The sequence below is a fragment of the Gastrolobium bilobum genome, unplaced genomic scaffold (genome assembly GCF_033153095.1).
Source record: "Gastrolobium bilobum isolate Gb01-03AN ecotype WA unplaced genomic scaffold, APGP_CSIRO_Gbil_v1 utg37553, whole genome shotgun sequence".
Classification (NCBI taxonomy): Eukaryota; Viridiplantae; Streptophyta; class Magnoliopsida; order Fabales; family Fabaceae; genus Gastrolobium; species Gastrolobium bilobum.
In genome coordinates this window covers 41,769-69,493 of record NW_026896741.1, presented here as the reverse complement: position 1 = coordinate 69,493, position 27,725 = coordinate 41,769, and the positions used below count along the sequence as shown (strand labels likewise).

Here is a 27,725-nt window from a genome sequence, read left to right as displayed (position 1 = left end):
GTTATCAACATTTCAGTCACGTTGACAGATCAACTAAGAATATTATACGCATCCAAAAATTCTGAAATTTTCCAGTCTTAAAGCTTACTAAGTTAGCTTTTCAATGCCACTGGTTTCATGCAAAAAGGATTTGTATAACTTAAGTTATGACTGTTTAAAGTTAACTAGTTCAAAACAGAATTTAGAACTCAGCACTCACTTTCACGAAATTTATAGGAACAAAGGGGCTAAGAAAAAAATTATGAAAATATTCAGAATCAAACTTATCATCTTAGCTTTCAATAGCAACTAGTTTCATCAAAAGATGATTTTTCTAGCTCAACTAGTTTCACACATGAAAATGATTAAGCATACTCATTGAATAACTAATTAAAAATAAATAAAAGTCTACACATAGGCATCCATTACAATATCATTGCATAAGTACTCTATCACCCAACCTAAGAGCTATTTAGTTCATGATGGAAATAAAGAAAACAAAAAGAAAGGGAAGAGAAAATATTGAGACAAATTCTAAAGCTAAACAATGTTATATCAAAATACTATCGTGACCAGGTTCCTCCTCAGCCATGCTATAGCAAGACGCTGCTATCTGACTTCAACTTTCACGAAACTCTCCCTCTCTCTAAATGTGATGAGATACTACATTCTTCCTAGCATAATTGAATCCGTAGAGTAATCCTCTTTAAATAGAAAAAATGGTGGGTTACTTGGTCCTTAAGTTTGGGAGTGAAAGCTCATGAATTATGCTACTGCAGCCTTATCTTATCCCCATTTTCTTGGGTTGTTGACACTTGATTGCATAAGGTCTTATCCTGTTGAATTAATTTGAAAATATTGTTGCTTAGAAAATAAGAGCTTATCGTCCTTGATTGTTAGGATTTGAGATGTGATTTGATCTTCAGAAATGTCTTTATCCCTTGCTTGCAAGTGCATTATCCTTTTGTTAGGAACATAACTAACTTTTGAAATTTGAATTTGAATTTTCGCTCCATCCTTGCTATATTGTCGTCCCGATTGCTATATCATTACTTTACTCATCATCTTTTCTATTGCAGCACATGGGCATCAACTTTTCCTACAAAGTAAAGTCACTCAACAAGCCATCTATTCTTACACAAAATCAAGGATATTTGTCTCATTTTCCATACCTAGTTATCTCAAAGCACTTGATAATGAACATGTAACATTTAGCTCAAATATCATGCAAATAAGACAACTAATATGGAATTTATGCAGCAAATTCATCATAAAAATATCAAATTAACTATCTTTTAGGAGAGTTAACAGTATTCTTGGGCCGCCTTGCATGCCTTTCTTTTGCGAGTTACTTCTTATCAGTGTGGCAAGATCTGAGTTCTGTGTCAGACCTTAGTCTCATGTGTCATGGCTTTATATTTTGCGGACCCATCTTATTTTGCCAAGACTATTTTGCACAACTTTCTGAGATGCTTTAGAGATTTAGGCTCGGCGTCTTATCCAATTTTTTATTTGGGCTCAACTTGTAATGTTGTGGCTTTAATGCTTTTGAAGGTAACAATGTAGTTGTGGTCTTAATTTGCATCATTTTATGAGGTCCTCTTGGGTGTAGGGCTCGTAGCCCGAGCCGACAAGTTCAATTGTAGGTCTTCGCTATCTACCTCAGCTTTATACCGGGGTTTTAAGCCGGGCTCGGCTCGATTTGCCAATGTATTAGTGTAACCAGAATGTTACTGAATAATTTATCTTTGAAAAGTGATAACCTTTATGTAGCTACTTATGGTTCATTGTTGTCGTAGCCATTTTAGGGCCTCTGTAGCTTGAAGCTATAACCGAGCTTCTAAACTTGGTCCCGTAGAGTCAATTTAGCATCTTGAGGATGTCTTATTTAGCATCTCGACTTAACCTGTCGTTGTGCTTTTGAGTTAGCATCTCAGCTTAACCTGTCGTGGCTTTTATTTTGACTTTGACTTCTTTTGCCATAGTCTTAAGTTCGGGGAGATGATTTTTTCCTCTTTTATTTGAACCTGCTTTTATTGCCTTGACTTTCCCTTTGACTTGTCTTCATCTGCCAAAGTTTTAAGTTTGGGGAGGCAATTTTGCCACTTTACTTAAGCTTGACTTTTCTTGCCTCGGCTCTTATTTGTACCTTTACCATGGCACTTTCGGTGCTTAGACTAGTAGTCTGAAACCTATGTTACTTTGCTTGGCTGACACGTTCTTTCGTGGGCCTTCTGCAAATGGACTCACTCATTGGCTGAGGTATTTGATTGCAATCTGACTTATAATGCCAAAATCTATCCTTCTCTTTTTGGCTTGCCACTTATATTTAGTGTTGCTTCTAGAAGCTATTAGACTCTTCAATGGGTCCAGTTGCCTCCCAGTTCGGCAGTCTGAGAGCTTGAGCTGCTGGGGTAGAATGCTACTACTCTGTTGAACCTCGAGATATAAACCTAGACCATGTCGAGTCTCGTAGGTTTGTGCACACTCTTTTGAGGTAGAAGATATGACTATGTGGTGGTCCTTTTTCATTGGCTGAAGTATAACTGGTTTGTCTTCACTGGGCTTGGTGGCCCTTTGTATCACCTTTTGATGCTTCAAGTCTTGAGAATTATTGATCAAAGTCTATTCGATGTATCCTACCAGGATAATGCTCAAAAGTTGCATTCTTCTAAGTTATTGTCTGAAGTCTGTTCGATGTTTCCCTCTACGCAGATGTGGGACCCTGCTGGGGTTACACTCAAATACTTTGGGTTTTCCATGAGTCTTAGGTTCATAGTAGGTTTCTCTAGCTGAGACTGCAATTGGTCACTTTGGTCGGGACCATGGTAGGTTTCTCTAGCTGGGATCATAGTAGGATCGTGATTAGATGCTATGGCCGAGGCCGTGATTGGTCGCTCAGGCCAAGACCATGGCGGGTTGCTCTAGTCGGGACTGTGGTTGCTAACTTGGTTGTTGGGATAACAATATTTGTACACTGAAGGTGCACGTTGGCATGTTGCGGTGGACATCCTATAGTGTACAAGTTGGCAACAGACATTATTAGGTAATTAAGGGTGACGACTTTTGTCCGCTTAGAAGCCTTGCATTTTTGCAATCTCTCTTGGGGGATCTCAAATAATAACCACCCTTAATCCGCTTAGAGGCTTAGCCCTTTTGAGGTATTGTAGATGATAAGTAGATGTTGACAATTATCTTTTATCTGCTCATGGGCTTAGCCCTTTAGTCTATATTGGTATAGCTTAAAGAGTGCACCAGGTTTATTGAGCCCTGTAGTGCTCGTCCAAGTTACTTGGACCTTTCCAGCGAGGTGTCCAGTCGAACTGTGACTTTGAGGTCTGGGTTTGCTTCGTTCTTATGGGTTGGTCTATTTGTTGAGCTGCTTAATTATGAGCTATGTGCATTGCTGAGCTTCTTACTTAGAGCCCTTAGTCGGGCTGAGTTGAAACTTGAGTCCATGGCCGAGATGATTAAACGTAGATCCCATTGCTTTTGTCGGGTTGAATTAGAGCTCAAAGTCATAACTGAGTTATTGAACTTTATTGCCCGAGAGTATGGCCAAGCTGAATTAAAGCTTAAGGCAGTGGCCGAGCTGTTGAACTTGGAGCCCTTGGCCGGGCAAAGTTGAAGCTCGAGTACATGGCCGAGTTGATGATGTTAGGGCTCGAGACCATGGCCATATGATAATCTTGAATTCCTTGGCTGGGTTGAGTTGAAGTTAAGATTGATTTGAAGCTCAAGGTCGTAGATGAGCTGTTGAACTTGGAGCCCTTGGCTGTGCTGAGTTGAAACTCAAGTGCATGGCTGAGCTGATAATCTTGGGGCTCAATGCCAAAGCTGAGTTGAAGCTCAAGGCTATGGCTGAGCTGATAATCTGATGAGTCTCCAATTTACTATGTATTAAGGGTTAATATGAGCATAAAATTGATTTAAAAGTAATTAAAATTTACGAGAATTATAATTAAATTGTTATTTTACTCTCAATAATATTCTCATAAAATTTCTTATATTTTGCCGTAAATTTCAGCTCAATAAAGAGATAAATGGGAGAGATCAAGTAGAGTTGCTTTGGATTTCTGAATCATTGAAGATCTTATCAAATCTTCCTTTGAATAATTTTAAGGAAAGTTTTCCATTAAATAAAAAGGGAAAGATTTGAAGGATTGGATCAAAGATATGATTAGAGATTTTAGTGAAGATTCCATTGAACATATTATGGAAAATTAAAAGATATGATTTCATCCCTATAAAAAGGCAACTCTTGGAAACACAAAAGAGAATTCGACATAGGCAAGCAGATTCAGAGGAAGGAAGAGAACACCAGATACCAGAGTTGGAGATCCCAGAGAGAGAAGAGCTTGAAGAAGACTGTGCAACATTGATTCTTCTTCTTCTTCTTTATGAGTTCTTCTTCTTTTTATTTCTTTGTTTTGTTTAAGCCAGTTATGTCTTTCTAATTTTCTTATGTAGTTAGGGTCATGGATTCGATGTGAACCCTTTATGAATTCTGAATTATTTTTATAATTATTTTAATTCAATTAGTTTTATTTTACCTTGAATAAATGTTTCCATATCCTTATTAGAATCGATCATTCTATTATAGGGCTTTAAGGGTTAGAGCTCACAATAGACATATTGGAGTTTTAATTCAGACTGGGATAAAATAACAACTTGTGCATGATCTAGACATAGGCTTGTATGAATTGCAGACTTTTTAATTCATCCACTTAATGCTTGATTCAAGAGGGATTACTAGGACACTAGGATTCTAATTGGATTAAAGGGTTAAATAAACTAAGACATTAGGGTTTAACTAATAGATTTGAAAAAGATGAATTGTCAGAACTATTGAGTTAATTAATTATAAGAATTAATTCAGATTTCTAAAGGAGGATCAAAGGTGAAGTGCATCCAGGCTACAACTTTGTATTACAATCTTTATTCATACATTTCTTTGCGTTCTTGATTATTCTTGAATGTTCTTGATTTTCTTGCAATTATTTTTTGTTCTTTTATTTTTATTTTTATTCAAAAATTATTCTCAACAACCAAATTGATTTGTCCAAATTAGAGGGAATAGTGAGAATAGTAATTGGTGTCATTAGTCCTCGTTGGACGATACTCTACTTACACTTTTATTACTTGAAACAATCGGTATACTTGCCGAAATCGCAACAAGTTTTTGGCGCCGTTGCCGGGGATTAATTACGCCAATATTATTCATAACTTTCGATCTTTGAGATTGGATTTTATTTTTATTTTTATTAATATGATTTTTCTTATTTATGCGAGGTACAGTAAATCCCGTTTATCTGCTATTTGATCCTGAGATTGAGAAGACTGTAAAGAAGAACATGAAACTTACAAACAAAAGAAACAAAAAGAATCTTCCAGTTCACAGCCAAGAACAGAACCAAACGAGATGGCTGGCAATAATCCTCAACCTCCTCCAGAAGCTTTGATGGATGTGTTTCTCACGCTGAGCTTCACGAGACCAAACTCAAGCATCACAAAGCCAACAATTGAGGCTAACAACTGTTGGGTCAAAAGCTGCTGGGTGAAAAATATATTATGATGAAGACGTTCCTCAGTTCACTAAGAAAGAACACAGTTGCTCTCTTAGTCTCAACCCAAGTGCGCAAGTGCACACATCAAGTAATAAATGGGAGTATTAATGCCCAGATTATCGTTCCCACAAGGATGGATCTCTAATTAATGCCTTATACTATTTTACAAAGAATGAAAATGAAAAGAAAAGTTAGTAAATTGATCTATCTGGTCAAACGTTCCCTACTATCTTGACAATGTTCCTCAAGGATAGTAGATTCAATCTGACAGCAACAGTTCATCGCTTCGTTATGTATGTTACCCTTCTTGTTGAGAGAAGGAAAAGCAATATTCTTGGTAGAGTTATAGGTACAAGATTGAACAAATAATAGAAAAATAACAATAGTAATAATAGTAATTAAGAGACAACAAGATAGATGATTTAAAACAGTTTTAATAGAAAGAACGGATCCACTGTTCCATTCTTAAATAATTATTCTTTCTACTCAAGACTTGACACTTTTGTGTTTGTTCCAGTCTCTTAACTGCCAACGTCTAATTCCTCAGCTTATGGACTGGATGGCTCACAAGTTTCCATATTCCTATGGCGCCCTTGACTCCAACAGGTACTGGGTACAGGACCTTAAAATGAACGAGGTGGCCCCTTATTCCTAAGGCAACCAGCAGTATTGTTTCCACAACACTACCTTCCCTCTCTGGTTATGCTGTCTGAAATCTCTTCCTTATGGAAGTTCCTTTCTCAGTATGTGTTCAATTTCCATTGATACACAATGAATATAGCGTACTTAACCAGAGAAATCCAAAAGCTTAAATACAAAAGTTTCGAAAATAAGTCTTTAAGAACTTTGCAGTTTTTCCGTTCCACGGATAGTTTAGCCCATGGCTACTAGTTTAAACAAAATTATTCCAAACTGAAGTCGCATAGACCCGAGATTCAGTTCAGAGATAACGTATGGAAATGAGAGAAAGAACACTTGTATTTAAATGAAAATAACTTGATTACAACAAAATGAAAAGTGGAGAATATGGTTGTTGCTCATAAGGAGTCTCAAGTGGGTGATACAGAATGAAGAAGAAGTGTTGTCACTTAACTAAAGTTAAAACTTTACAAAAATACAAAGAAAACTATAAAATAAACTAAGTGATCTCTTCTTAAGGAATTCAATGATTTTCTTCGTGCTGGAACGTCCTATTTATAGGCAGAAGAGTGAAGGGCAAAGTGAGTAATTCTCTTGGAGTTGTTTTCTTGATTGCATGGAAGGAGTGGTGTGAATAGTGCTTTGAGGGGTGCAAGTGCCTGGATGGGACAGTTATTGTTGAGATTTGTCTTTCCTTCTTATCATCCCATGCCTTGCTTTCCTCTTCAACCAATAGGAACCGTTTATTCCCTGTTGCGCACGTTTCATCTTGCTTGATTGCTGCACCGCTTATGCTTTATGGAAACTTCTTTCCAACGTTTCCTGCAAAGTGGTCAGAAATATTAAATGAGTGGAGCAGGTGTATTTAATGTTCCAAATTCGTTCTCCTTTTTATATATTTTCCAAAGACTTACGTTAACATCCGTTCCCCACTGTGTTTTTGTCAAAAAGATATTAAACATGTGCTTTTAGTGCTAAAGTTTCTAATCAGGTGAGGGAACGAATGGCATTTTACCATCAAAATGGGCTTAGATGGGCACGAATTTTCGTCCCATCAACAACTTTGAGATCAAGCTAGCTTTGGTGACTTTGGTCCAACAATCCCAATTCTCAGGGGATGATTTGGAGAATCCACATGCTCATCTGGAGAAGTTCTTGATGATTTATGATACCGTCAAATGGAATGGGGTGTCTGATGATGCACTGAGATTGCGGTTGTTCCCTTTCTCTCTCAAAGAGGAAGCATTCAACTGGTTAGAACAACAGCCAACAAACAACATCAATACCTGGGAAGATTTGGCTGCCAAGTTTTTAGCTTAGTTCTTCCCAATGACAAAATACAACAGGTTGGTGAATGATATCATCAATTTTACGCATCCCGAAGGAGAAACTCTTTGTGCTTCATGGAAGAGATTTAAAGAACTACTGAGAAGATGTCCTCAGTATGAGTTGCAACCTGGGGAAAATGTCCGTATATTCTTCAATGGAATCACTCCTTCCTCAAGGATGGTTATCAATGCTGCAGCTGGAGGTTCTATAAGACAGAAAACACCAACTCAAGCATTGGCGTTGTTCGAATCCATGGAAGCACATGAGAATGAAAGCATTACAGCACAACCTAAGAGAAGAGTTCTTCAACTGGAGAACAGTGATGCAATGTTAGCCGAGCAGAAACTCATCTCTCAGCAAATTGCTAGTCTGAATTGCAAATTTGAAAATTTTCAAGCTTCTGCAGTTCAAGCTCAACCAGTAGCATGTGAGTACTTTAATGGAGAGCATGAGACTAATAAGTGTAATGCACTCATAGGAGGAGATCCAGTCCAAGTAAATGGGATCTGGTATGATCAGAGAGCTCAGCACAATCTTCTAAGGAATTAGAACAATGCTCTTGGAAATACTTTTAACCCTAAATGACAGAATCATGGGGTCTTGATTACAAGTCATCACAGTATTTGCAATCTCCACCAATCCCACAGAGCCATACTTCTGAATTAGAAAAGGCATTAATGCAATTGACCAAGACTACTACAGATTATATACAAAGCACTGATTCCTTCAGGAGTGATACAATCGCATTCATGCAAGAGACCAGATCCACTTTCAGGAATCAAGAAGCATCTATAAGGAATCTGAAAACTCAAATTGGGCAGTTGTCAAAACAAGTAACTGAGAGAAGTCAAGGAACATTCCCGAGTGACACCATAATCAATCCAAGGGAGCACTTCAATACCATTACTACCAAAAGCGAGGATCTAGAAAAAAGGAAGTTGAAGCTTCTACAGGCAACAATGAGCACACTCAAGAAGGCAAGGAAAAAGTAAAAGAGTAACCTCCTACAGTTCAAAAGAAGAAATGGGATTTCTCACGTTTTGAGAAACCTCCATATCCCATGAAGCTCAAGCAACATGAACAAAAGAAGCAATTGTCTAAAGTTTTAGATATTTTTACGAAATTGCAAATTAACATTCCTTTTGCAGAAGCTGTGGAGAAAATGCCTTCATATGCCAAGTTTTTGATGGAGACAATATCTAAGAAGTGGAAGCTCACAGAGGATGAACCTGTTACACTAACAGAGGAGTGCAATGCAATCATACAGATAAACTTGCCTCCAAAGTTGAAGGATCCAGGGAGCTTCAGTATTCCATGCACCATCGGCAAGATGACTATAGAGAAAGTCTTATACGATCTTGGTGCCAGCATAAATGTGATGTCCCTAACTCGGATGAAGAAGCTGGGAATTGATGAAGTGAAGCCAACTAGGATGAATGTTCAACTGGTCGACCGCTCAACAAAGCAAGCACATGGTATTGTGGAAGATGTGCTCGTCAAGGTAGACAAATTTCTAATTCCTGTTGATTTTGTTATTCTTGACATTAATGAAGATGTTAGTGTGCCTATGATCTTCGGAAGGCCATTCGTAGCAACCTCAGGAGCGCTGATCGATGTACCTAAGGGTGAGTTGATAATGCGCGTGGATGGAGAACGAACAACATTCAAGGTACTTACTAATGAAGCTCTATTTCCTGCATCTCAACCTAAAAATCAAGTTAATTACATTGAGAAGAAAAAGATTGAGGAAAGGAACAAGAAGGAAGTCCATCAGCGACATTAAGATGTGAAGACTAAGTTCAAAGGTTAAGATGAAAAAGCTTAAGAGCAAGGAAAAAACATGTGAAGACTAAGTTTAAACTTAGAGACCTAGGTTGGGCTGAATTGAAGCTCAAGGCTATGTCTAAGTTGTTGAAGTTGGATCTTGTGTCGGGCCTGAGTTGAAGCTTAGGTACATGGCCGAGCTGATAATCTTGAAGCCCTTGGTTGGGCTGAGTTGAAGCTCGAGGACGTGGCTGAGCTGTTAAACTTAGAGCCCTTGGTCGGGCTGAGTTGAATCTCAAGTCCATGGCCAAGCTGATAATCTTGGAGCCCTTGGCTGGGCTGAGTTAAAGCTCAAGTCCATGGCATAGTTCATAATCTTGAAGCCTTAAACTGGGCTTAGTTAAAGCTCAAGGTCAAGGCCGAGCTGTTAAACTTAGAACCCTTGGCTAGGCTGAGTTAAAGCTCAAGGCCATAGCCGAGTTATTAAACTTTATAACCCAAGACTATGGCCGAGCTGAATTGAAGCTCAAGGTAGTGGCTAAGCTGTTGAACTTGGAGCCCTTAGCCGGGCTGAGTTGAAGCTCGAGGCTGTGGCCGAGCTGATAATCTTGAAGTCCTTAGCTGGGTTGAGTTGAAGCTCATGGGTGTGACCAAGTTGTTAAACTTGGAGCCTTTGGCCGAGTTGAGTTAAAGCTCGAGTCCATGGTTGAGCTGGTAATCTTGGAGCCCTTGGCTGAGCTGAGTTGAAGCTCAAGTCCATGGCTGAGCTGATGATCTTCGGGCTCGAGGCCATGGTTGAGTTGAAGCTCGAGGTCTTTGCTGAGCTGATATTCTTGAAGCCCTTGGTTAGGCTGAGTTGGAGCTCAAGGTCATGGCTAAGCTGTTAAACTTAGAGCCCTTGGCTAGGCTAAGTTGAAGCTAGATTCCTTGGCTGAGCTAATAATATTAGAGCCCTTGGCTAGGATGAGTTGAAGCTTAAGTCCATGACTGAGCTGATGATCTTGGGGCTCGAGGCCGTAGCCGAGTTATTGAATTTTATAGCTCGAGATTATGGCCAAACTGAATTGAAGCTCAAGACAATGGCCGAACTGTTGAACTTGGAGCCCTTGGCCGGGCTGAGTTGAAGCTCGAGTCCATGACCGTGCTGATGATCTTAGGGTTTGAGCCCATGGCCGATTTGAAGCTCGAGGCCATGGCCAAGTTGATAATCTTGAAGCCCTTCGATGGGCTCAGTTGAAGCTCAAGGTTGTGGTCGAACTGATAATCTTGAAGCCCTTGGCTGGGCTGAGTTGAAGCTCTATGACGTGGTCGAGCTGTTAAACATGGATCCCTTGGCTAGGCTGAGTTGAAGCTCAAGGTCATGGTCGAGCTGTTGAAGTTAGAGCTTGTGGCCAGGCTGAGTTGAAGCTCAAGGCCTTGGCTGAGCTTCTTGACTAGTGCGAGGCAAGGGCGAGGGCCTTTTTGCCGTTCTGAAGCTCGAGGCGGTGGCTGAGTTGCTTAACTAGCCCTTTGCCGATTGATGAAATTTAGCTTCTTATTCTTCTCTTTGTTTTGTATAACATGCCATGAGTCATTATGCTTGGAGGTCCTTTTATATCGACCAATTAGGCAATAATAGGAAGCTTTTTTATTGGACAGGTTTTGTACTTGAAGAATAAACCTTAAGCGTAAGTCGCAAGAGCGACAATGCACTCTGCCTCGCTTTCAAATCTACCCCAATCTTATACGATCAACTTTTTATTTTTTTATTTTTTAAAGCCTGTAGACCATTATGCATTGGTTCTATTTGGTGATTGTCGGGTGGCGGCGGCGGCTAGCTATTCACTGTGTTTTGCATATTCATCATGATTGGATGGGAATATGAGTTTGTCAATCCCCACAGACGGCGCCAATGTTCAATCCCAGACGATCGGAATGTCCAAATGAAGTTTAGTATTTGTATCTTGGATTGCTATGCTCGAGGAGTAAATGGAAGAGACACCGCAAGGAGTAACAAATCATTATGCACAATAATACCGGCATACAGCCAAAGACGTGGGGTGTGTGAATAGTGATATACAAAAGAGCAGGGGATTCGGAGTATGTACCTCAGAGACTTAATCCTCTATTTATAGAAGGTGATGGGACAAAAATTTGTTCCCATCTAAGCCCATTTTTATGGCAAATTACCATCCGTTCCCTCACCTGATGAGCAACTTTAGCACTAAAAACACATGTTTTATATCTTTACTACAAAAACATAGTGGGGAACGGAAGGTGACATAATATTTTGGAAAATATATATAAAGGGAAACGGATTTGGAACATTAAATACACCTGCTTCACTTACTCAATCTTTCTGACCACTTTTTAGGAAACGTTGAAAAGAAGTTTCCAATTAAGCACAAGTAGGCAGCAATCAACCAAGGAGAAATGTGCGCAGCAGGGAATAAACGGTTCCTATTGGCTGAAAAGGAAAGCAAGGCATGGGGGAGATCAGAAGGAAAGAGAAATCTCAACAAAAACTGTCTCATCCAGCCACTTGCGCCCCTCAAAGCACTGCTCTCACCGCCCCTTTCATGCAGTCAAGAAAACAACTCCAAGAGTTTTACGAGTTTGCCTTTCACTCTTCTGCCTATAAATAGGATGTTCCAGCACGAAGACAAGAATCGAATTCCTTAAGAAGAGATCACTTAGTTTATTTTATAGTTTTCTTTATATTTGTATAGTTTTAATTTTAGTTAAGTGACAACGCTTCTTCTTCATTCTGTATCATCCACTTGAGACTCCTCACGAGCAGCAACCATATTCTCCACTTTTCATTTTGTTGTAATCAAGTTGTTTTTATTTCAATACAAGTGTTATTTCTCTCCTTTCCATTCGTTATCTCTGAACTGAATCTCGGGTCTATAGGACTTCAGTTTGGAATAATTATGTTTAAACTAGTAGTCATGGGCTAAAATATCTGTGGAGCAGAAAAATTGCAAAGTTCTTACAAAATTACTTTAAAAACTCTTGTATTACAGCTTTTGTGTTTCTCTAGTTAAGTGAGCTATATTCATTGTGTACCAATGGAAATTGAACACATACTAAGAAAGAAACTTCCGTAAAGAAGGGATTTCAGACAGCTTAACCAGAGGGGGAAGGCAGTCTTGTGGAAACAATATTGCTGGTTGCCTTAAGAATAAGGGACCACCTCGTTCACTCAAAGGTGCTGTACCTAGTACCTGTTGGAGTCAAGGGAGCCATAGGAATATGGAAACTTATGAGCCATCTAGTCCATGAGCTGAGGAATCAGAGTTGGCAGTAAAGAGACTGGAACAGATACAAAAGTGTTGAGTCTTGAGTAGAGAAACTAACTATTTAAGAATGGAGTAGTGGATCCGTTCCTTCTGTTAAAACTGTTTTCAAACCATCCACCATGTTGTCTCTTAATTACTGTTATTACTATTTGTAGTATTTTTCTTTATTTAATCTTGTATCTATAAACCTCTCATGAATATTGTTGTTCCTTCCCTCAAAAAGAAGGATAACACACATAACGAAGCGATGAACTGTTTGCTGTCAGATTGAACTTACTGTCCTTGAGGAACGTTGTCAAGACAGTAGGGAACGTTTGACCAAATAGGTCAATTACTAACTTTTCTTTTCATTTTCATTCTTTGTAAAATAGTATAAGGCATTAATTAGAGTTCCATCCTCGTGGGAACGATAATCTGGGCATTAACACTCCCATTTATTACTTGATGTGTGCACTTGCGCACTTGGGTTGAAATTAAGAGAGCAAATATGTTTTCTCTTAATGAACTGAGGAACGTTTTACAGCATAAAGTATTTTCCACCTAACAAGCTTTGACCCAACATGTTTTTGGTGTCATTGCCGGGGATAGATACACTAAATTTTGTCCTTATTACTGTTTTAAGTACATACATACTCTGTATATTTCATTTTCATTTTTATTTTATTTTTGTCACATATCCTGCTGATTCATATTATCTGTTTTATGGTTTATGAGTGAAGAGTTTGAAACAGATTCTCACCACTCCATTGAAATACCTGAGTTCTTCTTTGACCCTGAGCCAGAACTCACTTTACATAGAAGAAGAAGAAATCTCAGGAAAAATATTTTGAAAACATGGCTGATCATAACAATAACAATGATGATATCGAAATCCCTCCTGAACAGAACTTTAGATCTTTGGCTGCTCCCTTCAGGAACAGACCAGAAAGGGGAGTAATCCTCCCTCTTGTAGCTTCCAATTTTGAATTAAAACCCATCATGTTCCACATGATAAGGGAAGCTGGAGTCTTTCATGGAATCCCTGCAGAAGATCCTTACACACACCTCACAAACTTTCAAGACATCTGTGATAATTTCAAAGCTGAGGGTGTGACAGAGGAAAGATGAAAATGAGGCTGTTCCCTCATTCCCTAAGCTCAAAAGCAAAAACATGGATGAAAACTCTCACCCCTGGATCCATTCACTCTTGGGAGGAACTTTCTAACAAGTTCACAGAAAGGTTTCTCCCTATGTCTCGTCAAGCTGATGTTAGAGCAGAACTCTTTAACTTTAGAATGTTTTATGGAGAAAATGTTTATGAAGCTTGGGAGAGATATAAGGACATCATCAGAAAATGTCCAAACCATGGGGTGGAGAGTTGAGGAATTTTACAGTCTTTCTATAAAGGCATGGATCATACTTCTCAATCACATTTAGACTTTGCTGCATGAGGATACTTTTTTACAAGAACCCTTGAATCCAGGTATGAAATCATAGAAGGCACTGCAGAAAGATGTCTCCAATGGCCATTGGAACAGATGAGCCCAGTAAGAAAGCCAGGCATGCTAGAATTAGACAAACAAACTACCATGGAATCCCAGCTGGCCACACTGATGAATAAGGTGAAGAATCTGAAAGCTGATCAAGAACAACCAAGGATGGAAGTCTTACAACTCACAGCAACTGAGAGTGAACCATGCTTAGCCTGTGGTGACCTTCATGATTTAACAGACTGTCCATCTACTGTCTTGGTGTGTTGTGCAGAAAATTTTGGGAACAGAAACTTCACCCAGGCCAGAGACACTCAGAATGCGGGAATCAACAACAATCAAAACCCTGGAGGAACCATAGTGAAGGATCAGAACCATAATCCACAATGGAGACCACCCATGAACTAGAAACCATACAACAACTAGCAGCAGTATGAACAAGGCAGAAGTAGTTGAAATGGAGCATATGAACCATAAAGAAGAACTAATTATGCTCTGTTCCTTAGAGAAGACCAACGCATCAATACCCTGGAAAACTATGTCAAAGAAAATATTACCAGGAACGATGTTGTGGTCAGAAATATTGAATCCCACCTTGGGACAGATAACTGCTGGCCTCAACACCGGGACACCAGGACATTTACCAGGGGACACTGAGGTTCCCTCAACATCTTCTCCAGAAACCTAAGAGGTAAGTAACATGTCTAGCTAAAGACATTAAGCTAAGCGCTGACTGGGAGGCAACCCAGTGGATACCTTTGCCCTTTAACAAGGAGCAAAGTTTTGGGGTGGTTAAACTTAACCACACAGCTCCCAAAATGGAGGGAACGTCTGATGTTCAACTCCAAGTCCAAATAAGATATGTTCCGTTCCAGGGACGTAGTTTTGGGGTGGTTCAATAACCACACATCTCCATATAAAAAAATAAAATAAAATAAAAAATATATTTTATATATGTATTTTAATTATAGTAAATAGTAATTGGCTATTTATTCTTTATATTCCTACTTCTTTGGCTAAATAGTTCTGCATTTTATTAAATAGTCATTAGGACATTAGTAGGTTAATTCTTTTTTAGAAATTTAAGGAAAAGACAAAGGGAACGTTCCCTGGCTTAGGAGATAAGAGTGACAGAGACACCTGTCCCTGCTGAGTCACGTTTATATGCGCAACCATATCAAATTTGACCTCATTGCAAATTTTGAAAACGCGCCCTGATAAAGCAACCGTCTCCTCAGCCATTAATGCAACTGCTCCAACTCTATTTTCCCTCTCTCCCATGTTTCTGACCTAAATTGTTCCACATCCTTACCACCATTAGCAGCAGTTGAATACCACTAACCCCTGACCATCCAATCTGTAATGTTCCCATACCACCACCTCCTCAACTTTCTTTCTTTAACGTCCACGTCCTGAAAAATTCTCCGTTATCCCTCCTCTACATGCTTATATAAACTCATTTCTCTCCTCCTTCAAGCCTTACTACCTTCTGTTAACTTAGAAACTTTTGCTCTCATCACCTTATTCTGCATTTTTGCCCTAAACATTTCCTTCTTCCATAACCATGACTAGACTTTCGGTATCTGTTATTCTCGTGGCCAGCCGTAGCCAAGAGGCTGCCTTTAGGGTACACCACTGATAAGGTGACTGTAAGGGGAAAGAAAATATCATTCTCCCCCGCTGCTATCAAGGAAGTGCTCAATCTCCCCCACCGTTCCCAAATGCCCATACCAAGAGTAAATAGGAAGCAGAGAGGTTGCAACATTCGTGCGGGACGTGAAGGACATGATCGCTATCAGGAATCCCGTCTACTCCAAAGGGTCCCTCTACAAGGGAAGCTTGAGGGACGAAGCCAGATTCTAGGCTTTGTTTGTCAATTCCAACCTTACTCCCTCCACGCATGATGCCACTGTTAAGTGGGCACTACATATGCAACTCTACTGCATTATGAGAAACATTCCTTTTGATGCAGTACCTCTTGCCCATGGCAGTCTGAAGAAGGAGATAAACAAGACTACTGTCTACCTTCCCTGCCTGATTACAAAGCTCTGTTTAAGAGCTGGAGTGAAGACTTACAAGGATGATGAGACTGTGGTGGCATCTGTCATCGATTATAAGACCTGGAATCTATGTAGCACCGATACTGACACGGGACACGTGACACGATACGACACGACAATCCGACACGTTAATTCTACAAAATGTTAGATTTCGACACGTTAGGACACGTTTTGAAATTAAATAATATTTTTAATTTATGTAGTGTATAGTATATTTAATATTCAATAATTTAACAAAAAATGAATTTAAACTTATAATATTCATAAATTTTGCAAAGAAACATAAGATATTCTAAATATTTATATTAAATTCAATAAAATAGTAATCGTAATCCAACGAATCTAATAGTTGAAACTAAAAACTCAATGCAACACAATCTTTAAACTTTTTTTTGAATTTCTATAACGCGTGTTGGAGTGTCGGAGTGTCCGAGAGTGTCGGGAAGTGTCAGACACGACACGTCAGGATCTTTGAAGTGTCGGTGCTTCATAGCCTGGAATGGTCTGAGGAGCACTTACATTGAGACAGACGAACCAGTCCCTGAAGAATTCCAGCGCACTGTTGGCGATGATGATGATGATGATGAGGGCCCTGAGGCCCCACAGAAGAAAACCACGAAGGCCACCCCTTCAAAATCAACCACTTATGCCTATACCCAGGCAAGAAGAACCGTTCCCCCTCCCACCAAGGTAAAGAAGGAAGCCCCTGTTGCTACTGAGAGCAAGCAGGGAAAAAAGAAATCTCCTGCCAAAGCTTCCCCTAGAAAGGGGGAACGTTCCAGTCAGAGGCTGAAGAGACCCTTCAGCAGCACCAAGAGACCAGAGGGAGCACCCACTGAGAAACCCATCACCCTCTCTGACCAGGAGAAGGATAGTGAGGACAATGAGCCCATTGTCAAAAGGCTGAAGAAAGGAAGAACGTTCAGACCTGCTGAAAAGAAGACTTCCCCAAGTAGCTCTGCTACTTCTGAGTCTTCTGACGTTCTGTCCCCTCCACCATCACCTGCTCATTCCTCACCTCCACCCAGAACACAACAAACCTCTCTTAGGAATCAAGAAGGAGAGGGAATTTAAGAAACAAATGCAGCCCCTGCTGCAGAAGAGCAGGTGGCTGAGCAAGAGGCTCAGCCACAGAAGAACCTTGACAAAGGAAAGGGGATTCTTGTTGAATCCCCTAAAAAGAAAAAGCCAATTGTTCCCAGGCAAATCAGTCTGGGAGGCCCTCTCTCTTGCCCTATTATCCGTCCTGATACTTCTGGGGACGAGGCCCTTGCTAGAGCTCTAGCAGAAAAGGAGGGATTGGAATTTCCTCCACTAAGGGAGGAACAAACTATGACAATTCCCTCTACCTCAAACACACAAGAGGTAGTGGACAGGCAAACAGCTGCTACAAAGCCATCAGCTTCTAACAACAAAAAGAAGAAGAAGCCAGCCTCCCCCATCCCAGCAATCCCCTTGGAAGCAAGGAGGAAATCCCATATAGGAATTGCTGAGATTTTTGAGATGAAGGGGAAGAAGATGGAAAAACTACTGCCTGAGGTTCCATCTGTTCCTCAGATTGACATGACCAGCACTACTGAAAAGCTGAAGGCTCTAAGGAACAGACTGAACCAACTCTCATCTGCCTTCACCACCTTCCAGGAACAACAAAAGACAGATAGAGAGCAGCTTCTCAACACCACCAGAGACAGCATCAAAAGCATCAGTGCTGCCCTTCTACACCAACTTTGCAAGCTGTCGGGGAAGGAATCAGAAGAGCATCTGAATCCCTGCAGTTTGCTCATTCCATGCACAACACCAGAGCTGAGAAACAACTTAGAAAACTCTACCTCCAAAACACTGAAGAACAAACAAAAACCAATGAAGCTCTCAAAGCTTTTGGTACATACTTGGAAGGGAGAATCACTCAGCTAGAACACCGATTACTAGATGTAGAAAGGAAGATCGTGCATATCCACAATGGCAGGATAATGATGAGATCCACCATTGTGCACCTCACTGCTGTAATCAGCGATCTACTGAAGGATGCTGAGAAATGGCTCCCTGAAGCTGAAATAAGAAGATTAAGAGAACAGTTTAGCAGGAGACCACCCACGCAGGAGGAATCAGATGCTGAAAAGAATTTTGAGCTGAGCAAGAGACGTCCTCAGTGAAAAGGAGAAAGATCCTCCTATTTTATTTATTGCTTTCTGTTATTTCCCTTTTGTTTTCTTTTTCGTTCCCTAGTGTAATTTTAACTTCTTTTTGAAATGAAAATATTTTTTTTGTTCAAACTGTTTGGAGCATACATTTCAGTTATAGTATTGTGGCTGTAAAAGTTAAATATCCAATGGCATGAAGCACAAAGTCAATAAGTAATCATTCTTGTTCTTACTCAGAATGCTTGAAATAGGAAAAGAGAAAGGAATTTAATCTTCACATTTTTTAGGAATGCTTATCTGTGCGAACTAAAACTGGTGAGGAACGAAAAATGCCAAACACTTACTCATGAGAGCATTCTTGGGGTGTCACCACAACGAAACTTCTAAACTTGCCTTTATGCTATCAGTACTGCTGAAGAACAAGTTAATTTCACTAACAAGGATCAACCTTCAAACACTCACCCCCTCATAATCAAACAAACACTTCCATTTCCATTCATACCACAGCACAACCCCACACACTTAAACTCATCCCTAGGTCAACAAAAAAGGGGCAAGGAACAAATCCAAAATGAGCAAAAAGGACAAGAAGAGAAGAAAACAAAATGGGGACAACCATTCAAAAGAATTCAGAAGAAAATACCAGAAAAGATTCCTCCAAAGAAAGAAAAGAAGGTACAAAAAGATAAGATGTTCCCTCACACAGAAAAAGTCCAGCTCCAAAATAGAAGGACTGAAAAATGTTCCTTGACCCTAGACCTTTGACCAGTCCATTTCTAAAAACCTTCCATCAATCATTTTTCACAAAGATCCTTGATATGAAAGACCCCTACACTTCTTAGGAAAGCAGCAGATAAGCGAGTTTGAAGAATTACATCCAGGAATGGACAGAGAAACACTAAGCCCTGAGTGATAGTGAGACAAAAGATCAGCAATCTTCACTTACCTTAGAACAAATTCATTTTACTTATCATATGTGGAAAGTAGTTCATTCTTTGAAAAGATTATGGTTACTTACTGGCTCAAGCTTCTGAAGTTGAGCCATTCTTTGAAATTGAGCAGCCTAAGCAACTATTTCTGAGTTGTTTGAGGACAACCAACAGTTTAGTTTTGGGGTGTTTGATGGGACAAAAATTCGTTCTCATCTAAGCCCATTTTTATGGCAAAACACCATTCGTTCCCTCACCTGATGAGCAACTTTAGCACTAAAAACACAGTGGGGAACAGATTGGGAACATTAAATACACCTGCTTCACTTACTCAATCTTTCTGAGCAATTTTAGGAAACGTTGAAAAGAAGTTTCCAATTAAGCACAAGTGGGCAGCAATCAACCAAGGAGAAATGTGTGCAACAGGGAATAAACGGCTCCTATTGGCTAAAAAGGAAAGCAAGGCATGGAGGAGATCAGAAGAAAAGACAAATCTCAACAAAAACTGTCTCATCCAGCCACTTGCGCCCCTCAAAGCACTGTTCACACCGCCCCTTTCATGCAGTCAAGAAAACAACTCCAAGAGATTTACAAGCTTGTCATTCACTCTTCTGCCTATAAATAGGACGTTCCAGCACAAAGACAAGAATCGAAATCCTTAAGAAGAGATCACTTAGTTTATTTTATAGTTTTCTTTATATTTGTATAGTTTTAACTTTAGTTAAGTAACAACACTTCTTCTTCATTCTGTATTATCCACTTGAGACTCCTCACGAGCAGCAATCATATTTTCCACTTTTCATTTTGTTGTAATCAAGTTGTTTTAATTTCAATACAAGTGTTATTTCTCTCCTTTCCATTTGTTATCTCTGAACTGAATCTCGGGTCTAGAAGACTTTAGTTTGGAATAATTATGTTTAAACTAGTAGCCATGGGCTAAACTATCTGTGGAGTGGAAAAACTGCAAAGTTCTTAAAGAATTATTTTCAAAACTCTTGTTTTACAACTTTTGTGTTTTTATGGTTAAGTGAGCTATATTCATTGTGTATCAATGGAAATTGAACACATACTGAGAAAGGAACTTCCATAAGGAAGAGATTTCAGACAACTTAACCAGAGGGGGAAGGCAGTCTTGTGGAAACAATATTGCTGGTTGCCTTAAGAATAAGGGACCACCTCGTTCACTCAAAGGTCCTGTACCCAGTACCTGTTGGAGTCAAGGGAGCCATATGAATATGAAAACTTGTGAGCCATCTAGTCCACGAGTTGAGGAATCAAAGTTGGCAGTAAAGAGACTGGAACAGATACAAAAGTGTTGAGTCTTGAGTAGAGAAACTAACTATTTAAGAATGGAGCAGTGAATCTGCTCATTTTGTTAAAACTGTTTTCAAACCATCCACCATGTTGTCTGTTAATTACTGTTATTACTGTTTGTAGTATTTTTCTTTATTTTATCTTGTATCTATAAACCTCTCATGAATATTGTCGTTCCTTCCCTCAAAAAGAAGGATAACATACATAACGAACCGATGAACTGTTTGCTGTCAGATTGAACTTACTGTCCTTGAGGAAAGTTGTCAAGACAGTAGGGAACGTTTGACCAAATAGGTCAATTACTAACTTTTCTTTTCATTTTCATTCTTTGTAAAATAGTATAAGGCATTAATTAGAGTTCCATCCTCGTGGGAACGATAATCTGGGCATTAACACTCCCATTTATTACTTGATGCGTGCACTTGCGCACTTGGGTTTAAATTAAGAAAGCAAATGTGTTTTCTCTTAATGAACTGAGGAACGTTTTACAGCATAAAATATTTTCCACCCAACAAGCTTTGACCCAACAGAAGGGGTTATCTGTAGGTGTAGAGTCCTGATAGGAGTGTGTTTGTTGGGGAATAGGATAAGTAATTTATCCTTTATACCTTGACTTGATGATGGGGTTATCCTTGTCCCTTAAGTCTGTCACTTGTCGTTATGATGTTAAAATATGGTACCAAATTTATTTATTTTTTTGTTAAATGTAAGTCCAATCGATTACGAAAATTAAATCTAAAACTTGTTTTATATATATATATATATACATTTATATATATATATATAAGATATTATATCTATATTTTTTCATGCCTACTTTGCCTACTCATCTTCACCACCGTTAAATCAGAATCTCAAGGTGAGAGAAAAAGAATAAAAATTAGTAGGGATTTTTATCAAACGGTGATGAAAATGAGTAAGCAAAATAGGTATGTATATACAGTAGACCTAGAAAATTTTAATTATGTTTGCACACTTAGTGGCGGGGGTATAGGGGATGCGCCCCCGAAATTTATTTTTTAAAGAAAGTTTTTAATGCATTAAAAAATAAAAGAGTATAAACAAGAAAAGAAAAGAAAACTTCAAATTAACATAAAAAAATAGTAATCAAGAGTTATATAAAGTTATAGGTTCAAACCTCAACGTGAACACGCACACACACACGCACACGCACACGCACACACACACACACATGTATATATATACACACACACACACACGCACGCACACGTTAAAAGTGTTTCTCGTGTCACCTCAGGGTTGGAGGAATTAATGAAGAATATTTTCATAATTTTGTTTGTTTCTTTATTATACGAAGTTTATCAAAACACCTTTCATTAAGTCCCTTAACCCTCAAAACACCTCAGGGTTCCTTTTTGCAACCATAAAATTACGTTATTTTGAGGGTTAAGGAGTTTAATAAAAGGTATTTTGATAAACTTCGTATAATAAAGAAACAAAAAAATTATGAAATATTCTTCATTAATTCCTCCAACCCTGAGGTGACACGAGAAACACTTTTAATGTATATATATGTGTGTATGTGTGTGTGTGGGGAGGGGGGGATAGGATCCTTTGACATCAGTGTCAAATAAAAAATTTGACACCTCATCTCAAGGCCGTTAGATCAAGGTAGATCAATAGTATCACCTGCTTACAAATCAGAGTCATTAGATTAAGTCAAGATCAACGACTCTGAGATGAGTTGTCAAATTCTTTAGTTTCGCTCCGGTGTCAAACTAAAATGTTTGATACCAAATCTTAATCGTTATTTTTGCCAATTTAACGATTATAATTTACTGAGAATTAATAAATTAATTAATAAGTGTGACCAAATAAATTATAATCGTTAGATTCTCGAAAATCAATGGTTAAGATTTCGTGTTAAACTTTTTAGTTTGACACCAGTATCAAAGGATCTTACCCCTATATAGTGGAAAGATCTTTTGACTTCAATGTAAGACTCAGAAGTCTTACTCTCAATCGCAACCTTTGAATCCCGTCTATCTAAGTTTTCATGCTTTTGTCCTAATACTCGAAGTCGCAACAAGTTTTCTGATTAATTTAAATATGAGAATTGTTTGATAATTAAACTCATAGTTTATTATGTTTTTAAGACTAAAATCACATTTATATCTAATCAAAAGCATTAAAACTTAGAGTATAATATCCTAGAAAAATAATAACAGTAATAATAATAATAATAATAATAATAATAATAATAATAATAATAATAATAATAATAATAATAATAATAGTAGTAGTGTGTACCCTTATGTATGGCGTTATAGACATTGATTGCTAATAGTGTGTCATAATTTGACTATAAAATTTTAACCTTAATTAGTGGTGATTTTAGTTGTAACGTTCAGAAGTTATGGTTGGTTATCATGTAATTAGTAAATGCCAACAATTATTTTTATTTAAATTTGTAACCTTTAAGATATTAATAATAATTAAAATAATTATGATGACCATTGATATTACCACTTAATGTCTCATTTACAAAACTATAGCTATAAATAGGAGCTTAATCTAATCAAATCAAATCACTTTAAATCCTCAACATTTCTCCACTTCTCTTCTCCTCTTCTTCTCTTTCTTCTCATTTCAAATTTTTATTTTTCTGGCTACCAACTGCGCTTCTTATAACAACCCATACCTTTAAGATTTTAAAAATGCCAAAAGATTAGTAGGTTTTATAAGCTTTGATAGAAAAGCTTTTTAGATTAGGAATTATGTAATCTTTTGATGTAAAATTATGTGAAGTTAATCATGTTATAAACATGACAAATTTTATAAGAATGTCAAGTTAGTTATTTAGTAGTTAATTATATGTAGAATAAGTATATAGGACGCATAAAGACTACACATAAAGACACCTACACTTGATTCTGAGTCCAATTTATCAAAATATTCTAAATGGCAATTTCATAACTTTTTCTTTTACAGGAACCAATCCCAAGCATGTTTAACAAAGGAACTCACCTACAAATCACCCATCCAACTACTCATACCATTTAATTTTCGAAATTGACATATAGCCAAAAATCATGATTTTCTATAGTGAGCTAAATAGTGATTTCTTTTTTTGTCTTTCACCAAGAAGCAATCATAAGCATATTTAACAAAGGAAACTATATCCAAATCACTTTCTAACTATCCATACCATGAAATCTCAATTATACAACTATAAATTCATGCATTTTGTCCAAAATCACAAGAAGGAGTTGGGTAATTACCTTGGGAGCCTCAAATCACTAAATAGAAGACAATCCAAGCTTCCAACAAGATCACAACCCTTCCTTAAGTCTTAAATCCGAAAATGGCAAACATGTGTCTCTCTTTCTTCCAATACAACGCCACAATGGAAGAGGTAAGGGAGAGAGATGAAGATCAAGATTGGTGGGTAGTTTTTCTTATTTCTCAAAGGATTGGTTGAAGCCAAACGGAGAGGAGGAGGAGAAGTTCTGCTTTGCTCCTTAGAGTGCACAGACGCGGGAAAAGAAAAGAAAGAACGAGAGAAATGAAGTTATTTTGGTGCTTTAAGTGACTTACTATCTTAAGTGGGTATAAACTCATCTATCCCACTCACTTAACTCTTAATCCAATTTAACACCTTGGTTTAAAATATTTTTGCGGTAATATTTACCATTTTACTTTTCACTTTCGGGTAACTTTGCCTATCCATATTTTTACCCCTTAATTGTCATTTTAACTCGTTTTTCACCAAATGTGATTTTCTTTCTTTTTCTTCTACTTTTCTTACAATTATTCTTCAATATTATGATTAAAATCATTAATTCATAATTAAAGCCACAACTACATATAAGGGTTATTATAAAGACAATCTCTAAACCAATTGAAGTTTAATGGTGGTAAGTTCCATGAATTTTAATGGCTGAAATATGACTTGAAAATGTAGGTTTTCTATGTTTATGGGATGAATATGATAAGGTTAAATAATGAGTATTTGCATACCAAAAAAAATAATAATGAGTATTTGATGAGTACTTTTGTTGTTTGATGATGGTTTGTCTTTTGATGATGAACCACGTATGTAAAAGCTTTAAAAGAAAAATTGGAATGACCAAAAATATTGATAATGAATCGACCTATGTATTATTATATATGTAGACCATGTGTTTGTAATATTTTCTAAGGGAAATCATGAAATTGAAGTGGTCTTTTGATTATTGAAATGATGAAAAATGGTATTAAGTCCATAAGTAATATGTTGATATTGAATTGGGCAATTCAACCCTAGAATTTGTAAATTATAAGAGAGTGATTCAATGGTTATAGAATGTTGTTTTGACAAGTTAAAAATGTGTTGTAATTGAATCAATCATGAATTAGTGGTTTAAAATGAGATTAATACATGTTTCCTCCTAATATATGTATCTCGGCCTTATTGAAGAAATTATGGGTTTGAGATTGTTTTATAAGTTATCATGAAAAGTATGTTAAGTTATATGTAGATGAAAGAATGAAAGATTGAATCATGCTGTCAAGTTAGAGTATAAAAAATGTATAGATGTAAAGGTTTTAATTCCTGTCAAAATTTTACGTAGTAGTGAGCTCAGTTTTAAAAAAATCATATCTCACTCAATTCTTAACCAAAGAGTGTGTGAGATGCCAAATTGAAGCCAGGATGTCTAGTTTCTTGTCATAAAATATAAGAACTTTATGAGCTTATGTTTCCATTTTGAAAAAGAATTAGTGGACACTGTTCGTGATTGTCACAGTTTTACAACAAGCAACAATGAGTTTACGAAATTCATATCCCCTTCGTTACTTAAAGAAACTGGATGATTCTTGTGTCAAGTGAAACGTTCCAGAATTAAGAAATGGTACACGACCCTGTTCTTGGTGACGACGGGTTTAAGCCAATTACTTACGACAGACGTATCTTGAGTTATACTTATCAGAATAAGGTTTATGATATATCTTTAGAAAGCTCATGACATCTAGAATATTATGGTAAATTATAAGAATTTTAATAGAACAAATTAAGCAAAAGTAAGTTTATTGTCAAGTATGGTTGTTAAATTATGGTTTGTCACTTGGATTAATTATTGGACTTTGGCTTTACTCTAATATATGTGAATATTTGAATTATGATTTGGAAAATTATGATATGATGATTGGATTTGGATTTTACTCTGGTAGATGTCGAATATGAAAATTAAGATATTCTTGGATAATGGATAAGAAAATTATGATGGATTTGGAGATTATACTTTTGATTAAATTGATGTGGAAATTATGAAAACTATTTGAGGAAAATTTTCAATTATAAGAATTGTGACAAGATTGAATTTGCCTAATTGTGTGTGTTTGTAATAAACTAATGGTGGTAAGATAACTTTTTGGATGGTACCTCCTGAAAGTGATGAACACAACCTTTAGGTTTTATGCCTTCGATATTACATGCTGTGACAATAATGTTGTCCGTTGACAATGATGTTTTCCGTTCTTCCCAACATGGTATCTGGCAACAGGGTTTCCCGGGATACTATTAGCAACTTTGGAAGATATGTGCACACTAAGATTTGATATGGCCAATTTTGATTATACGTGGTTGGCAATAGAGTTTCCCAGGTCACGGGGTAGACTGGCAACAGGGTTTCCCAGGTCTACCATGATTCTCTTTCCACTAAATGGACAAAATAAAGATTAATATGATTATTGATACTTGATTTGAATTTTTGAGTTATATTACTTGATTTGATTATTATGAGTTATATTTTTTTTGTATATTGGATTGGGATTACCAGCTTTGCTAACTATTTGTGTTTGTGTTTGTTTGGCTGCAATGATCCTTCGGGGGAGCAAATTTTTAGGGAAACAGGTTGTAAAAGATGTGGCTAGCTATGGGTAGTTAAAGTTTAGAAATTTTATGAGATTTTTTTTTTGGTAAAGAAATTTTATGAGATTTAATAAATGCATAAGACATATTTTCTTTAGTTAAACTTTAGTCTTTGATTTTATATTAATGTAATAAATTTAGCCTTGCGCTTGTCCACGGTACAATTGCAGCGATAATAATTCTCAAATTTGGTTAATTTAAATTTCACAATTATTTACGATTTTATAAATTTTGTTATTATAAATAGTTAAAAATTTGGCTATATATATAGAGTTATTTGGCTAAAAAGTATGGAGTTTGACAAACCCTAACTGTTGATTTCCCTACATCTAACGGTTAAAATTTATTAGCCACATACGTGTGTGTCTGTGGGTGCACACACACACACACACACACACAGGGTTTAAATTATCTCCTTTTACAGGAGACAATTATCTTATGTTAGTGAGGCGTAAAAAATTGTGCCATTTTTTTTTTTTTAAATGATGGGACCCACATAATTTATTTCTATGGCATGATGCAAGCTATCTTCTATTAAAGGAGATTAATAAATCATATATATATATATATATATATATATATATATATATATATATATATATAGGGGTTTACATTTCTGCAGCTGCTGTACGTGCAGCAGTCAAATACTTGCCATATATATACGTGAAAATATTAAATGTGGAGAATCATAACCATACAAAAGATGAAAGCATTAAATGTGGGAAATCATAACCATACACATGTCATTATTGTACGTAAAGCGGCCGTAGAAATGATTTTACCACACACGCACACATATATATATAATGTGTGAGTGTGTGTACACATGTGTAAGAATAACAAGTTTTATATCGAATTTGAACCACTGATTAATATGACACAATCTAACCATTGTGATTTATTGGGTCACACCTAGGGGTGTTAACGGGCCGAGCCGAGCTTTGGTCTTAAAAGGCTAAGCCTGTGTTTAAATGTGTCGGCCTTACCAAGCCTATTACCTGTTACGAATATAATTATCGGCCTGTGTCCTTCCTTATTTACAAAAAATAAAAGCCTGATTTAGCCTGTTAGAAAAAAATAAGACAACAAAAATTTATCCAAACAGAATATACAATCAACAACACTTGTAATTCCATAAATATTCATAAATTCAATGTATATCCAAACAGCATAATATAAAACAAAATCATTCAAAAAGTCTGTTTAACTAATAAAATAGGGGTGAAATGGATTGAGAGGAGAGAAAGGGCTATTACAAATAATATAAAAAATAAAAATAAAAATAAAAACTAATATACTAGGCCAGCCTGAGAGGCTCCAAAGCCGAGCTTTTGAACTGGAATCTGAGGCCTTTTTTTTTTTTTTTTGATAACAGAATCTG

General features: G+C 37.3%; 1 protein-coding gene across 1 annotated transcript; it reads left to right on the top strand.

Moving 5' to 3' along the window:
- The first annotated feature begins 8,574 nt into the window (after positions 1-8,574).
- Positions 8,575-9,297, top strand: LOC133301748 (uncharacterized). The gene is made up of 2 exons (XM_061501444.1): positions 8,575-8,968; positions 9,068-9,297. The coding sequence occupies exons 1-2, from the start codon at positions 8,575-8,577 to the stop codon at positions 9,295-9,297; spliced, it is 624 nt and encodes a 207-aa protein (XP_061357428.1).
- The last annotated feature ends 18,428 nt before the right edge of the window (positions 9,298-27,725 follow it).

Excerpts from the sequence above, each read along its gene's own strand:
- LOC133301748 (XM_061501444.1), top strand. The coding sequence starts at position 8,575 with ATGAAGCTCAAGCAACATGAACAAAAGAAGCAATTGTCTAAAGTTTTA. Across the intron at positions 8,969-9,067 it reads GAATGTTCAACTGGTCGACC|ATGTTAGTGTGCCTATGATC; the intron begins GCTCAACAAAGC and ends ACATTAATGAAG.